Source organism: Alligator mississippiensis, chromosome 12 (genome assembly GCF_030867095.1).
Source record: "Alligator mississippiensis isolate rAllMis1 chromosome 12, rAllMis1, whole genome shotgun sequence".
Classification (NCBI taxonomy): Eukaryota; Metazoa; Chordata; order Crocodylia; family Alligatoridae; genus Alligator; species Alligator mississippiensis.
In genome coordinates, this window is record NC_081835.1 from 42,406,411 (window position 1) to 42,424,354 (window position 17,944).

Genomic DNA, 17,944 nt, shown 5'->3' on the forward strand with positions numbered 1-17,944 from the left:
GGTCATCAGATTCCCAGTTCCTTTAAGTTAGGAAGCACTGCTAGTCCCACTCCTGCCCCTCAACTTCTCAAAGGATCTTTCCTACACATCTTCTCCGATCCTGGAACCCGGGCTCATAGTATCCTGGATCCCCTAGTTCTCTACTACAGGGCTATGCTGGGGTCAAACACGTTCCCTCAGTCTAACAACAACCCCATGTCAGGCCCATCCAAGTTCTCCTCAGTGTTACTGGACAGCTTGGCTCTATCCTGATCCATAGGCTGTTCCTTAGTAACCACTTAGTCTCAACTCTGCTGTCCCCTTAAATATGTATCTCCCTAAAGAAGACACACATCATGGGACTGGGCTGGCCAACCCCAAGACCTGCTAGACCACCCTATTACACTGGAATAAAGATGCATCCTATGAGTGTAGCTTATTCTTCATATTATATGTCAGGGTGGTCCAACTTCTAAGCAACTGGGGGGCTGCACGCCAGGCACAGGCACCCTGACCTCACCCTCATTTCCCTAGCTACTGGCTCCCTTGATGTACACCAGTGGGCATCCTGGGCTGTAGGCTTTGTGAGCATCATGGTCTGTGCTTTCTCCCCACCCCTTGGGACAGGGGTAGAAAGTGGAAGCCAAAGGAAGTAGGAGCTCTGAGACCTCAGCTACTGCTGCAGCTAGAGCAATGAGGGGAGTGGCAGCTGGGTGAAATCCTAGGGGTTACCAATTAACTCATGGGGTCACCAGTTGGGCAGCCCTGTTATATATCATTGCTATGTGTTATTTGGATTCCAGTCCTGCCTGGGAGACCTAGTCTTGAGCCAGCACCCCAAAAGGGAAGTCAGAGCAGCAGAGAGCGCTCTTGCATAAATGGGGTCTTGGCTCCATGACCCTATTAAGTTAGGAGCAGATAAAATATGGGGCAAAGCATTTTTAAAAGTAAAAAATGCATTCCCCCTGCCTCCACCTTGGTCCTTCCTCTGAGTCCAGGCTGACATGCAGCATGAGGCAGTCCAGGCAGGACCTTCCTGAACCACTTTCACAAGCCAGGGAAATCGCTGAATCCTGCTTGGAGCAATGGCTTGAGACAGGGCACATTTAAGGGTCTCTTGGTGCTTGTTCACTACCAGTAGCACACAGCCCTTCTGTCTATAGGCCTGGGACACAGATGATATGGACACTGCATTGTTTTTTTCTTTGCTGTGTTACCAAATAAAAATCCTGAAAATAGCAGTTATCACTAATAACTCCAACTCTCAAACAACCATCATACTGACCAAGTCAGCTGGAGACAGGCTGGGCTACAGCAAGGGCAGTAACATGACTAGGGGTGGACAAGCAGGGCCCTAGCACTGGGCACTGTTATAGGGGGGCCAGAATGGCAACCCCCTAACAAAATCTGTTCTGCTACCACCATAGTGCCAGCTTTCTGGGAGCTCTTGCTGGGACAGCATCAGCCACCATTGCAGCTGCAGTGGCCCCTATGCAAGGAGGTATGTGCTTGGCACCCTTATCCCACGGCAACAAAATGTCAAGTTATACCCCTGAGCAAGGGCAATTTGCAGGGGTAAGGTTGGAGTTTTCTGTGGAAGCTGACTCCTGTCTCCAGTTCAGCCAGTCCTTCCCCAGCTCATGTTCTCTGTTGCCATCATGTGGCCATTTATGGGCAATAAAAAAAACTCATTAGCTGCTGCATTGCTTGTTTCATCATAGCTCTTTATTGAACACTCATTTTCCTCATCCTTTCATGCACCAGGACTCATCACTGTAGGAGTGCTGGGCCCAGACCATCCATTCAGCAGGCCATAATAATCTAGCCCCCAGCAGGGAAGGGGAGAGCACCTGTTTTGGGGACCTGAAGAATTGAGTGCAGGAAGGTTGGAGCCAGCACCCATAGAAACCCTTTCTCACCAGGGCAAGGGGTGACTCTTCGTCCAGGGCTGCCCTGGGGGGGGCAGGATGAGCTTCTCAATTAGGGGATATAGGCCTGGTCGGCAGCTGCGGCTGCATCTGCCTGGAGGGGCTGGCTGACAGAGAGATTAAGCCCAGCTGTTACAACTCAGGAAAGAGACCTTAGAGTCCTTGTAGATAGTTCTCTAAAAACATACGGTCAATATACAGCGGTGCCAAAACAAGCCAATAAAATGTTGGGCATCATTAAGAAGGAAATTGAAAACAAAATGGAAAACATCATACCACTATACAAATCCCCTGGACATCCACATCTTGAGTACTGTGTTCAGTTCTGGTCTCTACGTCTCAAAAAGATGTAGTAGAATTGGAAGAAGTACAAAGAAGGACAACCAAAATGATCAGGGCTATGGAGCAGTTACCATAGAAGGAGAGACTAAAAAGGCCAGGACTCTTCAGTTTGGAAATGAGAAAGCTGAGGGGGGATGTGACAGAGGTCTATAAATTTATAAAGGGCATGGACAAAATGAACAGGGAACTATTGGTCACCAAGTCCTAGAATACTAGAACTAGGGGGAACACACTAAATTAGTAGGTGGAAGTTTAAAACTAATAAGATAAAGTGCTTTTTTATGTAAAATGTAGTTAACTTGTAGAATGAATTGCCATAGGAAGTAGTGGAGGCAGATAACATAGCCAGGATCAAAAAGGGATTCGATAAATTCATGGATGATAGATCTATTAATTACTATTGAACAGAATGGTTAAAAATGTTCCCTCTGGCATCTTCAAACCTATAATGGTGGATGCCAGGGAGGGTACTGATTAGGGGGTAGATCACTCTAGAGACATCCACTTTTGCCACTGTTGGAGACAGGTTATAGGGCCAGAGAAACCATTGGTCTGATCCAGTATGGCAATTATGTCCTTATGTTCCTGAGGATAACACAGAGGTACAGATCCTGCTGGAGGAAAGGGCTAGAGGCATGTGCCCAGGAACAGGAGCTCCCAGCCAGTGACAGCCACAAAGTTTTACGTGGCCCCACTGCACCGTGTCTGCTCTTATAGAGCCATGGATGTGCATGGCCCCAGGCTTGCTGAATCAGCACAAAGCACTCCCTTTCCTGTGACTCTGCCCATCCAGTAGTTCTACTTAATCCTCTTCCTCAGCCAGGCAGTTCTTTCCACACCTGCACCAAGGTGCTGAGGTCACATTGTGCCAGCTTCATTGCCTCCTCCTTGCTGTGTGGCTGTAGCTTCCCTCATCACTAGAACCAAGCCCCACAAACCCCCTGGACCTGAGTGCAGGGGGAAGGGAGGCTTATCAGAGTTGTCTCTGGCAGAGGCAGGCCAGTAGCTTCATCTCAGGGCATTAAGCTGCAGCGGAGTCCCAGAGACCTGCTTGCTTTCCTTCATCTGACTGCTCCCTGCCTCCCAGCTCCCATTCCTCATGGCAGGCCTCTTTGATGAAGGACCATCTGCCTTGCTGAGAGGTGCTGGTAAGAGATGCTGAAAGTAGGGGAAATGCTGGATGGCAGCAAGAAGATGGGCTGGACATATGATCCAGACCCTGGACAGTACAATTCTTCCTGCCCCTGGCAACTTCTCCTTTGTCCATTGTACATCCTAGAAAACCATAGCTGCCCTGTAGGAGGGAGCTGGCCTGTGAGCCCCTGGAAGTGTCTGGGACATTACACAGGTACATAGGTCAGAGACTGGGAGGGAAGGGGCAGGCAGGTGCCAGCACCTCAGGCCTAGTTGGGATGGTTGGTGGGGGAGGTGCCACCTTTGTGCTCTCAGAGGAGACTCTACTGATGGAGAAGAGCAGAAATGAGTGTCTTTCACAAGGTGACCCAGAGAGGTTTTGGAGTCTCTGTCAGTAGAAATTTAAGGGCAGGTTAAACTAATGCTGGTCTGGGATGGCTCACACAGGGGTGGCCCATGAGGAGGGGCTTATACTAGGTGATTCCTCCAGCTGACTTTCTTCCTAGAAACTGAAAAATGGGAGTGGATCAGGGGCTCTAGGGTCCTAACACAGAAGAAAAACCCAAGAATAGATTAACCCACCTCTCTCCAGTGACCCAGGGATTTACACCCCCCACTTAAGAGACCACAGCACCACAGAGATTTACCCCAAAACACAAGAAAGTCTCCTGGGGAGATAGGACAGCTTCAGTTTTCAATACACAGACTAAGAACCTGCAGGCATTGTTGATGCACTGGAGGCTTCAGCAAGGAATGTGCATCTGGGATGGGTAGGCTAGGTGGCATTCCCCTTGGGAAGAAGTTCTCATCAGCTCCCAGCCCCAGAGTAATGGTGCATATGGCTTGGGAAGTAATGATTTCTGGTTTTAAGACCAGCTACTTAATGAATCCAGGAATATGCTTCCTGCACATTCCCAGACGGCTCTGCTCCTGCATCCCCACCTTCCTTTCCAAGGGGCCCGGGTCTGCCCTGAGAAGAGCCCATCTTTCGGAACAGATTACACAGTGCTGTCGGAGCTTCTCTAGGCCAGTGATGACTTCCCAGCACCCATCAGTAGGTCTGTGGTGTCAGGATGAAGAGCCGATCCTCTTCCTTACGGATCCACTTCATGAGCTTGTTGACAGTGCTGATAGCACCTGCCTTGGTCCCCAGGGGGCTGTAGCATACATAGAGCTCAAAGGCACTCGTCACCTGGGGAAGGGGGAGCATACACCAGTCAGTTTCTGAGCACAAAGGTATGACTGTCTCGTAGTTAGAGTCCTAGCCTAGAATGTTAAGGCCTGCTGCTGACTTGTAGGTAGGCTTCAGTTCCCATCTGTACAAGGGGAAAAAGAGCAATGTGTGCATGAAGCACATCGCAGCAGAGGCTGAGGCATTCACTGATGGTGGCCCTAATTCATGAACAAGGTATATTTGCCTATTCTGGTAATTTACATCAATCACTCTGCTCATGGATGTTTAAATACTGAATACCATAACCTTATTACTGGGATCTCATTGGCTTTCTACAAACAGCTGATGTAATTAATTTTCCTCCATTTGAATCTCTGGTCTTTTACAGACTCAAAGTGATGCCTAAGTTATGCCCACTTAAGAGCCGCACTGGGAATTTGCCAGGAGCCCAGGCCTGCAAGTAATTCTCATCCAATGGAGTAGATCCTATACTCCTTATCTTTAGTAGGGAAATGAGGCCTATGGAGATGACAGCTCACAGCATACAGTGCAGCAAGACATCTCAACTTAAGCCAGAACACTGCATGCTGGGACCTGTAGCCCCTAGGGACTGTGCTCCCATATTAAAGAGGATGATAGCTTTGGGCTGTGCTGCAGAATGCTGGACTGACCCTGTTTGATAGGTGACAGTTTGTCTAGCTCCTCTTAGGATTCCCACTGTACTCTGCAGCATGGCAAAGGTATTGTTCTGATGCAGCTATCCTGTGACGGAAGTAGTATCTCCTTGTTTCCCTAACAAGTCTGTGTCATTCCAGAGACTGATCTGGAGACATGGGACTATTCCATAGCAGCATTACTAATCCAGGTGAAACCAGGGCCTCCTCACCACCTTTGGCACAAGTGGCAACCCCAGGCTCACAGTAAAACCTTAGAAATCTCTTGAAATGCACTGCCATTGTGACACTACATGGCTATGAAGCGTCAGGGTCTAGAAATTCCAAGACTGCCCAGCTGCAGTGTGAAAAGACAAAGGCTATGGACACATCAGATGCTAAGGGATGCATCAAGGGAGCTTCATTGCAAATTTCTGGGTATAACAGGGCACCAGGGAAGCTGCCTGATCCTTGTGTTACAATCTACCAAGGCACCCTAACTGACCTGGGAATCCACATAACTTTACTCCTCATAATATGTCTGACCAAGAGCCAGGCTTAGTTAGTACTGAGAGTCCTCCCCACTTTCAGCCTGACTTCCCTCTTCAATACCACTCCTGGAGGTCTGCAACCAACTGCAAGCATACCAGGGCAGGGCCACCCAGCCTAGAAGCTCTCTTTAACCCCTTCTGCGCCAGGTGCTAGCCAGTCCACACTATCACACTGGATATCTGGGACATTATGGCTGCCCCTATGCTGCAACACCACAGTCAGCTGGAACTTCCCGGACTTGGGAGGAATGAAACTCAGATCTTCCTAGTCTAAAGTCAGGACTTTGCCATTTGAGCTAAAGGAGACTGTCCTTAGCTGCAAACAGGAAAAAGCTATGAATCTCTCTCATACACATTAGATATTTCCAGGGCATCTATCATGACAGTATTTCAGCACAAATAAGATTTAATTCAGGGGCAATTCGTTTTAGAGGACAATGAGACACATGTACATGCTAGCTGGATTATGTCAGCATCTTCTTGTTCTCCTGCCTGGTTATGTTATCCCTTAATAGGTGTGTGAGGGTCTTTGTCTGTCTAGTTACTGGTCCTTACAAGAGGATAAGAATCTACTACTGTTTCCAGCCAAAGATACTTCTTTAGCTCTTACTGCTTCCTTGCTATGCTCTAGGTTCAAACATCCTGCTGGCTTTAATGAGGTTGTGGTAAGCTCTGTGGTGGCTGTGCAGCGGTACGAAGGACAAGCAGTTCTTACCCAAGCCAGGAGGTTTTCATTGGGCCCAGTGAAGTATATATTCTTCAGGGGATGTGACGAGTTGTGGGCTCGGCTGTGTAGGTATTGATACAGCCCCAGCAGTCTCTCTTTCTCCTCTTCACTGACATAGGGAGCCTCAATCTCAGGGCTAGGAAAACAAATTCCTTTGATTAAACCAAGGCAAACACTGCAACACAAAACAATGGAATTCCTCTTTCTGGGATAGAAAGAGAGCCCCCCTGGAACTCCTGAGCTAGGGTTGGGGGATAATAGCTGACACAGGTCCATTTTATTTATTTGTGTATTTATTTATGCAATGTATATGATACTTTTCCCAACAAAGGCTCAGGGCTTACATCAAGAGAACAACATAACTTATACAACAGGAGAGCAAAGAGAGAAAAGTGAGTGACAGGTGAGCCGTCACGGAGAGCAGAGACTGGACAGGATCACGTCTATCACAGCTGCAGAAAATGCTGAGAAATGTCTGGCTGAGGCTGGGGGTAAGGAAAAGGTCCCTCACTCCTGTATGCCTTTGTGGCTATGAGTAACATAACATGGAAATAACCTTAAAACCATGTCTAGAACACATTTTATCCTGTTTTTCCCCAGAGCTCCTCATTCCCTTCCTCCCTAGTTGACAATCACACACACTATTTGATACACTGCTCTATGCATGACCTTTCAGAGCATCTGAAGAAGTGATTATAGGCTCAAAAAAGCTTATACTATACATCTCTGATTTAGTTAGTCTATAAGGTGCAAATCTGTCCTGTGTTATGCCGCAATATGATCCATCCTCCTACCTGTGTTGGTCCGCATGGCACTGCCAGTATAGCCTATCAGCTGTTCCTATGTTATCAAGAAGTATCTTTGCTGGACAATACCAGATGATCCATCAGCAATGGGGAACAGTACAGTGCAATAGAGTCTATTGGATAGATAGACCAAAGAGTACAGGCCAATAGAGTCTACTGAAGAGACCAAACAGCAAGAGGCCTAACCAGAAGCTTGAATTTGACCTCTGCCCTAACCATACAGGCCAAGGAACTAGCTAGGCTAGTTCAGGCTCTCTTGATTTTGTTTACCACATTTAAAATGCCATCAGTTTGGGCCAGACTGGGCATCTCACTCTTGCAAACAGCCCAAGTCCCCTGAATGGCAGGCTGGGAGTAGAAAGGTATCATCAACTTTCCCCATGATCTCTCTGCCAGCGAGAACAGAAATCCTGGGGGAGATTTGCCTTAGAGTTGCCTGGCTTGAGCGACAAAGATGGAGTGGGGCTTCATGCCCTGTGTAGATGGGATAGCTACATAGACACTTGCTGTCAGGCTGGAGGGGGTGGTGGGGAGGAACCTGGGCCACAGCAGTGATGGGAAAAGCCCTTGGAGCAGCTGTAATAAGAGTGAGTGCATGTTCCAGGGCTGGGATTTCCTGGTAATGTTCCTCATCAGTGCTACCAAGGCTGCAACCCTCCCAACCACACAACTAAGGGGGACCTAGTGTGAACAGGGCATGTAAGCCATATTGTTGCAACTCATTTGAAGTGTCTGGATGGTGTGGGAATTGGAAATCTGGCAGCTGCTTAGAAACTGTTTTCTCCAGGGCACCATTGATATCCATTTCCTTTTGAACTGTTTACTTCTAGACATCACTGGTATCCCTCAGGTGGAGCTTAATGGGATAAAGACAGTCTGGGAGTCCCTACTTTATGCTTCCCCATAGAAGTGTCTTCTCCCTGGGTGTCTTCCCACCCAGAGCATGAATCACATTGAAGATGGAAAGCTGCCTCAGAAGTACCCAAGAAGCTCTAGCTATTAGACATCCCCTTATCACTACTGTCTTGGAAAACCTCCACGAACAACTACTCTGCACTGGAATGCCACCCACCTGCCTACTGCTGAAGCTGCCCCATTAGTGTCCATCCAGAACCAAAGCTCCCTGAAGCCCCATAACACATCTCATGGGGCCTCTTGTTTCCCTGATGTTTGCTGTCATGCAGCTGGTGGCAAGCTCAGAGCTGACTGTGGACGACATGTGGCTCTAAAGGCAAGACCAGATTGAAGTATAAACAGGGGTTTTGTGGGGGTCCCTGCTTGGACTTGCAACTCCCAGACTGAGCAATATGTCTATTCAATAGTGACAGCACAGAGGAAGGCAGGTGCTGACTCCCTCACACAAATCTTGTGGCAGGTCAGGGCTCTAAAAGCCAGAGAATACACCCCTGGCCACTGGAGGGGTAGCTGAAAGTTCCCTCCGGTGCCCTTCAGGGTAGAGAGGGCCATAGGTACCATCTTTGTTTTTTGCTGGTGTATTTTTGCAGATGTAACCCCCACCACAAAAAACAGCACTTTACTTTTAACTTGGCGCAGTCCTGTGGCGAGCCACGCACATGCCTAAAAGAGCCCTGTTCAGACCCTCCTCTGCAGCCTCTGTAAAGATGGGGTGCTTTAGTGGGGCTTTTCTGGTGCTTTTATCTAATAGCTGATTGAATTAGTGTTAGCTAAAAGTGCCAAAAAGTCCTGCTGAAGCGTGTGATATTTGTAGACACTGCAGAGCCGGATAGAACCAACATGCTGCTTCTTCCAGTAAAGCGCTTTTTTTTTTTTTTTTTTTTAACATCTGCAAGTGGCTCTGTGGGTGCTGAGCACCTGCTAATTTTTTTCAGTGGGTGCTTGAGCCCCAGAGCACCCATGGAGTTGGCACCTATGCAGAGCACCCCAAGTTACTCTCTTACCATGGCTTCCATGCCCCAGTTCAGCACCTGGGGACATCACCTGCCGCAGATTCTCACCTGGTAAAGAGCCCTGAGCTCTTGGATTTGTAGATGAAATGTCTGAGGTCTGGGATCCCCACTTGGGAGATGCTGTAGAAAGGAGTGCGCAGTGCCTCCTGTAGGGCATGGTACACGCCACGCTTCCTTAGACGCTCCTGAAATCTGCGCTTGCAGTCGGATACAGTGAAGAAGTCCTCACGGTCAGTGGAGACAAGGAGTAGGCACAGATCTGTCTCTTGCTCCAGATAGGAAATGTGGGCATGGAAGAAGCCACTGGAGTTGAACTTAGGCAGGCAGATGGGAGTCCAGGCTTCACCCTCCCGGAAGGAGGAGGAGGAACTGATAAGGTTAAAGAGCAAATGGAGGTCAATGGGGTGCAGGAACTGGTCCTTTTTTCTTACCAGAGACACCAGTTGGTTCCTGGACAGAAGGATAGAGAACACCAAACTTTTGGCTCTGGCCTGCTGGAGGCTGGCACTCACAGCATCCCGCACCCCAGCTGCCATTGGTAGGCAGCGCACAGCACCCATCAGGAAACTAGGGTCCCGTGCCATGAGGTCCAGCAGGTTGTCAGTGATGCGCTCAGAGCCTGCCAGTAGCCTGCGCAGATCGTAGTTCTGCTTTTGCTGGAAGATGTGGTTGAGCTGTGTCCAGGTCAGGAGGCTGAGGATCTGGTAGTAGATATAGAGGAGCTCGTGGGCAATCTCCTGTTCTGATTGCTGGGTCCGAGCCACGGCCACCAGCACCAGAGGGCTCCTGCGCACAAAGACCACCTTGTAGCCATCTGTTCGGCATGGGAGGTCCCATCAATGAGAGAGAGAGAGAAAGAGAGAGAGAGCAAGAGAGAGAGAGAGAGAGAGAAAGGAGGGAAGGGGAGGGAGGGAGAGGTGAGTCTGTGAGCAAAGTGCTGTTGGGAAATACCATGACAGTGATGGTGCCTTTTGTGGGTCATTGGTGAAGAAGTTCAACTGGGATGTGGATATGATCATGGACTCATTTGGCAAATTCAGTATTCCTGGGCTGGATTCAGGCAGGGAACCCTGAGCAATTTGCAACTGCTTATGCAAATTAGACAGTTATCTATTTGCAAGTCCAGCTGCAGTCACTACACATGTGATGAGGCATTTATATGTGTGACTTAAAGATAGCTGCACGTGGAAATCTGGCTCATTGTCTGGCAGTAAGCTTCTTTTAAAACTGTTGCTCATGCCATTCTGTACAGTGGTAACTAAAGAAGCTCCTCAATCTGTGCAGATGGAGGCTTCTCCCCCTACCAGATCCATCACAAAGTCCCTGCTTTGCTGTTTTTCTGATGTGGAAAAGTCATTTCCCCTAGTCCCTTACAGCAGTCCTTTCCAATCAAAAGGCCCACCCAATAACTTGGAGGTAACATGCACTTTATGGGCACCCCCAGATATGATGGTACCTGCATGGATAGATCTGATGGCATTCTTCTCTGCCTCCAGGAAGGACACCAGAGCCATCATCACCCCCATAGTGCTGGACAGCGCTTCTTCTGACCCGTAGCGAGAGTATACTGGTTTGCCTGCCTCACTCAGCACAAACACATGTTTCTGATGCATGCGCCAGGCATCCATAGTCACATCCTCCTCTTCCTTTCCCGATAGCACAGAGTCCCGTCGGCATGTCTGGGGTGAGAGGTCCAGCTTGTCCTCCTTGCTCTGCCTCATCTCTTCCTCCAGGTCCAAGGCCATACCTGTCAGCTGTGTGCTGAGCTCACTGAAGTCCTTGCTGATCTGCTCCATATTGGTCTGGTCAACCTCGTCCCCTTGCCCTTCCTCTGGGCTCCTGGATGTGACACCTGCATCCTCTGGGCTTGTCAGGTCCTCATAGGACCGGGTGTGAACAAACATTGTCCCCTCCTGACCTGCCCCTAGAAACCAACAAACCAGAGAGCTGTGGTCACTCCCAGCCATCTACGGAAATCCTTGGGCCAGTGCATGAATGCCCACCCCCCTCAGCTCCCCTTTCCTGCCAGATGGGTCAACAGCAGAACAGGAGCCTCTGACACCAAGACAAAAATAAGCCCAGCTGGTTCACTTCCCCTTCCCTCCTCCCACAATGAGGAAGAAGTTAGCTTTATAGGGACCTATCCTCCTAACATGGCCAGTGTCACAAAATGATGCTGCCCCTTTAAATAGGATGTGCCTATCTCTAGCTACAGGCTGTGCAGGCACACACACAGCCCTTGATACTCTCCTGCAGCACAAAGCTGGGGCTGGTGCCACTGCTTTATGGCCTTCCCTATCTCCACTCCAGAGCTGTGAGGGGACTTTAGTCAAGGCCACAGAAAACAGTCATAGGCAGCTGGAACCCTGCCATGACTGTGCTAAATGTGACTGCCCATAGTTTCTGGGCAAGACAAAGTAAGCCCCTGCCTCTGTGCCTGCAGACTGCCCTGGCTGAGCCAGTCATCACCCTCCCCCAAGGAACATGGGGAAGGTGATGTCTAAGTTAGATAAGCCCTGCCAAAGGCCTGCACTGTCCCCTCTTAGCAGGCTCCCCAACCAGTGGGCAGAGCACAGAAAGGGAGAGCACATGAGGTTCCTCGTGTCACTCATACAAGGGCCAGTGACTATGTTTACTGAAGGAGAGGAAACTATAGGAGAGCAGAGTACAGAAGCAGAGGAATACTTAATGTGCCAAGAGGGGAGGTCTGTGGTCTAGAGGAATAGTCCTGCCATACCCATCTCTAGATAAGATCAGATCCTGCCTTAACATAGTGGGAATTGTTCCTGGGAACTGAAATGTGGCTGGGACCCTAGCATAGATCTCACTGCCCCCCGGGCAGAAAAGTCAATGTTTAGACCCCATGGCACTTTGCTCACCATGAAGCGTGCTCTGCAAATCCAGGGCCAGGGAGGTACATACTCTCCTGAACAGAAGCCAGCAGAAGGCTTGCACAAATCCCATGCATGCTGGGATGGCAGTAACCTTTGTAGGATCCTCTTGCACCAGAATGTCTCCAGGGACAGAGACACAAGGTAGTGTGTGAGGGATGCAGCTCCTCTAGACTCATTCTGCCAAGATCCCTGAGAAGGGATTGGGGGACCCAGAATCAGCATGAAGTTCTTAGCAGCTGGTATCCAGGGCACCTGCTGGAGCACTGCTCACCCCAGTCTCCATCCCAATCCAAGACCAGCAGGGCAGGGGGGAAGAGTTCCTGGCCTCCCATAGCCAGAAGGACAATTGCATTGCTGGGGTATGGTTAACTCCATGGAGTGCAGCAATAATTTGCTCCTACCTGGTTCTGTTCCCTGTGCCAAACCTGGGGTAGGGCTCTCAGACCGCTCTGTGTGCTGCCCATCTGCTGGCACCAAGGATCCATTGGGCACTTCCCAGCCTTTTTTCTTGTGGACATCAGCAGCCATTTCTCAGGGGATGACAGGGACCTGCATGTAAATGAGACCATCAACCCTTTGATACTTTTGTTACCTTTCTTGCTGCTCCCTGGCTGGGCAACAGAAGCAATGCGACACAGTGGACACTGGAGCTGCTGCCCTTCATCCCACTGATGGGATAGGGATAGGTCAGCGAAGTATTGACTGGATAGGGTAGCACTGGTGGTATGTGGAATCTCTGCTCCAAAGGAATACTTCATTTCAGCTTGCTTTATTAATGCCTGGAGCATCTTGGGGAGACAGAACACAAGAGAACACATAAGGCTTTGGTCACACATTATATACAGCATGCTCATGCTATGAAGCTACCTTCTGAAGCTATCCTTAAATCTCGGTCTCTAGAATTAGTTCCTAGCAGCTGGAATGTATCTATAGGGGCACCCCTACAACAGTCAGGCTGAGATCATGTTCAGTATACCCAACAGTAGGAAGACCTGAAGTTTTGTCTATAGAAGGGATGGTGCCTCTGGTGAAGGTCCCAAATGTGATTAAAGGGTTAAAGACCTAGCCCATTTAGAAAGGGCATATCCTTTGAGCAGCCCTAACAAAATTCAGATAGGAAGAGTCTACACCACATACATGCTGAGCCTAAGAGCAACCCTTGTCTGCTCACTTCTGTCAGCGTGAGCCAAACCCAGAAATTAGGCTAGTTTAGAGTAGCCCTGAGCACAAAACTCAGCACTGCTCTCAGACTCCCTTTCTCAAGCATTGACTTGGTGCATGCTCAGGGCCACTCTAAGGTATTCTAATTTCCAGGCTCTGGCATGTGCTGAAGGGGAGTGAGGGGATGGGACGTGTTCCTTGGCAGTGCCCTGGGCTCAGTCTGGAGGCAGTACAAACGTAGCCCCAATGACATTTCTTTGGGTTGGGCTAGCTTGCTTTGACCAGGAAAGTTGATGAGACAGGTGAAGTGGGGAAATGTGGCCAATGTTTTGCTGGAAAGCAGAGCCTGCCTCTCATAAACATGCCATAGACAGGGGCTGATTGGGTTTAGTTTAGGGGAGGGGAAGATCAATCAGAAGCTCCTGAGGGCAAGAACAGAAGGAAATGGGGAGGCTGTGGAAGTAGGAAGGATGAGAAACAGGGATAGCCTACAGCGGGTGAAACAGAATAGTCAGGCTAGGGTCAGGAACAAGGTCAGCCAGCCAGCCGTGCCAGTTGCTCAGGCTCTCACACATAGATGACAGAGTCTCTAGTTTATTTTCCTTGCACATCCTACCTCTTTTAGAGACACTCGAAAAGAATTACCCACTTTTAAAATGCCCTCCAATTCCTATCATTCTGAATAGGAGGGAGGCCACAAGCTGCCTTCCACTCAGACGTCCTCATTCAAAATGACTACCAACTCTTATTGATGCTAATGTAAGTGAAGCCATCAAGGGAAATATGAGTCTCCCATAGTGTCAGGAAGGAGACAGAAATACTATGAGGAGCAGCTGGGCTGTTACTTGGACAGCCTGTGTCCTCATTGCCAGTGAAATGTAAGAAGGCAGAGCTATTTTGAAAGAGGACAATTCTTTGTAGAATCCCTTATATAATATCATCCATTAGCCTCCTTTAAAATACAGTGATAGAGAAGAAGAGGAAAAAAATGACCAATACTCAGGGGTCTACTTAACTTGCAATGAGACAAAGCAATTTTCACGCCTTCGTCATGGCACAAAGAGCAGATTTTACAGGCATTTCTCAGCAATCCTGTTCCTCACCACTAATTAGTGTAGGGCATTAGCTTTGCATTTAACTTCTTAAAAGATAGCACTGAAACATCTTCACTTCACTAACTCTCAATCATGTGATCTATGGCTGCAGTGATTGTGCATTGTCTTTGAACTGTGGTAAGCATTGGGACATTCTAAAGCAGCGTATTATCTGAATATGCTGAGGTGTTGGTTAAATTAATTTCAAGGGAAATTGTGGCAAATACAGTATTTCCTGGCAATCGTGGACAATGCTGTTTTTTTTGTGGTTTCTGCAAAAACCATGAAACCATGAATTAAGTAGACCCCTACTGATACTCCTTAAAATTAATTCTTTAGATGTAACCTAAATAGAAAATCTAATTAAACTTTAAAAGCAGAAGGTGCCATATCTGTCTTACTCTGTCATTAATACCAGCCAGAGGGGGCGTGTCTACACAAGACACTTTACTCAAGATTAGAGCAAATTACTACCCCGTAAGTGTCACTGTCTACACGTGTAGACACTTACTGTGCAGTAATTTACTCTAATCGCAAGTTAATTTGCTACCTATAAATACAAGTAGCAAATTTACTCAGGAGTAGTTACTGTGCAGTCCAGCACATGTAGATGGCTGACCAGGAGCAAATGTGCGGACAGCAGGGGGCAGAAGATTGCTCCCTGCCCCCAGGAGCTGCCTGCTGCCAGGGCGGGCTCTGCCACCAGAGCTCAGGTGGAAACAATATCCCACTGCCCTGGCAGCACAAAGCTCCCAACCCCTATCTGCACTCATGATTGTACCAATCTCGAAGAACTTGCAGACATTTGGGAGGACAATGCAGATGATACCAATCTAGTGGTTGCAGGCATTTGGGAGGACAATGCAAATGTGGAAAATAATTTTGACAAACTGGAGAAATGTTTTAAATTAAATAGGAGGCAAGGCAATAAAGGAAGGTACTAAGTATTACACTGGGAATTATCATCTACACAAATACATGGTGGATAATGACTAGGTAATCAGCACTTCGGCAGAAAAGTAACTGGGAATTACAATACATCACAAATTGACCATAAGTCAAAAATGTCATAATGTTGTGAAAAAAACAAACATTATACTGGGATGGATAAACAGGACTGTCAAAGATAAGAAAACATGTGAAGTAGTCAGCACTGGTAAGGTTCCAAATGGAGCACTGTGTCCGGTTTTGGGTATCATACTTCAAGAAAGAGGTGGAGTTCATAAAAGAGAAACAGAAATTATCAGATATCCTGAAAACAGGATCTATGAGGAAAGTGTGAAAGAACTGGGATTTGTTTAGTCTAAAAAAAGATAGAAGGGGGGAGGGGCTGGTAACAGTCCTCAAATATGTAAAAGTTACTGCAAAGAACAAGGTAATAAATTCTTGTTATTGACTGCAGTTGGGAGAAATTATGGGCCTAAATTAGTAATTAAATTAAGCGGTTGTGATGTAGATTATTACACAGTCAGGTGGGTGGAGAATTGGCTTATGGGACGCACCTAGAGGGTGGAGGTGGATGGGTTGTTTTTGACCTGGAGAAATATGGGCAATGGAGTTCCCCAAGGTTTGGTCCTTGGACCAGTGCTGTTCAATATCTTCATCAGTGACTTGGATGAGGGCGTGGAAAACACTCTGTCCAAATTTGTGGACGACACCAAATTACAGAGCTAAGTAAATGCGCTGGAGGGCAGAGAGCAGATTCAGGTGGATTTGGACAAATTGGGAAAGTGGGCAGATCAGAACAGGATGCAATTTAACAAAGATAAGTGCAAAGTGCTACATCTAGGGAGAAAGAATCACCAACACACCTACAGACTGAGAGATGACTTTCTAAGCAGCACAGCAGCAGAAAGGGATCTCGGAGTCATAGCCGACTCCAAAATGAACATAAGTCATCAATGTAATGAAGTGATAAGTAAAGCCAACCACACTCTTTCATGCATTAGAAGATGCATCACCAGCAGGTCTAAAGAGGTGATGCTTCCCCTTTATGCAGCATTGGTAAGACCACAGTTGGAGTACTGCATCCAGTTCTGGGCACCACACTTCAAGAGGGATGTGGATAACCTTGAGAGGGTCCAGAGGAGGGCTACTTATATGGTTAAGGGCCTGCAGGTAAGAAACTATGGGGAGAGACTGAGGGACTTGAACCTCTTCAGCCTCAGCAAAAGGAGGGTGAGAATGGATCTTTAGCTGTCTACAAATTCATCGGGGGGGGAGGGGGTGGCAGCTTAGGTGATGGGCAGGGCGGGGCACGTGGGAGTGCTGATGCCCCCTCTGCAAGCGCTGGCCAATCACCACAGCCACTCCCGGAAGCGGCTGTAGTGACCGGCCGTAGCAATCAGTCCTTGCAGGGGACCTCCCCAGTCGGCAGGACTGGTTGCAGGGGGAGCACGTCCCCCCCGACTAAGGCAGCACCAGTTGCCCATGGGCACCCCTTGGGGTTACCAGGAACAATGGCCATAAACTGGCAGAGAGCAGATTTAGATTAGACATTAGGAAAAACTTCTTTACAGTGAGGGTTGCCAGAATCTGGAATAGGCTTCCAAGGGAGGTGGTGCTCTCCCCTACCTTGGAGGTCTTTAAGAGAAGACTAGACAAGCACCTAGCTGGGGTCATCTAATCCCAGCGCTCTTTCCTGCCCAGGGCAGGGAGTCAGACTCGATGGTCCCTTCCAACTCTAAAAATCTATGAAATCTATGAAATTGCAGCAAGGAAGATTTAGGTTAGACATTCAGAAAAAGCTATCACTGTAAGGACACTTAAGCACTGGACCAGATTACTTTGGGAGGTGCTGGAATCTCCATCACTGGAAATTTTAGAGGGTTAGATAGATGAACGAACATCTGCCAGAAATGCTGTATGAAGAGTTGATTCAGCCTTGGAGCAGAGCTTGAACTAGATGATTTCCTTAGGTTCTTTCCAACTGATTTTCAGTGAATGCACCTAAAAATGCATTTGATCCGGGATCAGTTTACTTGTGAGTAAACTATTCATGAGTAAAAGCTCCTGGGCAGGCGTCTACACATGCAGAGAAACGGGATTAGACTTGCTTCCTGGGGCCCTGCTATGGGTCTCTGCCACCACCAGGGGGAGGTTTAGGCTCCACATGTATGCTAGCCCAGGGGCTGGCAGGGAACACTGGGCCAGGAGACAGCTGTCTCGTGGCCAGGGCTGGGACACTGCAACCTGCCCCTGGGGGCTGCCTGCTGCCAGGGTGGGGACAATGTCCCCCTGTCCCCACAGCATGGAACTCCTGGCCCTGGCTCCCTGATCAGGGGCAAGGGACTTGGAAAGAGTGGCAGGGGAGGGGCAGGTCCCAGGGGGCAGGTCTCAGCTGCAGGGGAGGGGCAGCCAGCAGCTAGTTTGATGCTAGCTGCCCCTCCGGCAGATCAAGGCAGGGGAATGGGACCTGCCCCACTCTTGAGGCTCTTTCCAAGCTCTTTCACACAGGGCTGTGAGACCAGGACAGTTCCCAGCCTCCACCCTGCACTTAGGGCAGAGGCTGGGGAGCCTGTTTCCCACTCAGCTCTGTGAGCATGGAGCTGGGTGGGGAACAGGCCAGTATCT

General features: G+C 48.6%; 1 protein-coding gene across 1 annotated transcript in view; it reads right to left on the minus strand.

Annotated features, from left to right (window-relative positions):
* Nucleotides 1-1,686: 1,686 nt before the first annotated feature.
* MON1A (MON1 homolog A, secretory trafficking associated) overlaps nt 1,687-17,944 on the minus strand; it is a 29,822-nt gene continuing 13,564 nt past the window's right edge. The window contains exons 2-6 of the mRNA XM_006265534.4: nt 12,518-12,665; nt 10,679-11,146; nt 9,271-10,036; nt 6,477-6,624; nt 1,687-4,575 (exon numbers count right to left, since the gene is read on the minus strand). Of these exons, the coding sequence (XP_006265596.1) occupies nt 4,435-4,575; nt 6,477-6,624; nt 9,271-10,036; nt 10,679-11,146; nt 12,518-12,644 (1,650 nt within the window). The 5' untranslated portion in view covers nt 12,645-12,665 and the 3' untranslated portion in view covers nt 1,687-4,434. The remainder of the gene's footprint in view (nt 4,576-6,476; nt 6,625-9,270; nt 10,037-10,678; nt 11,147-12,517; nt 12,666-17,944) is intronic.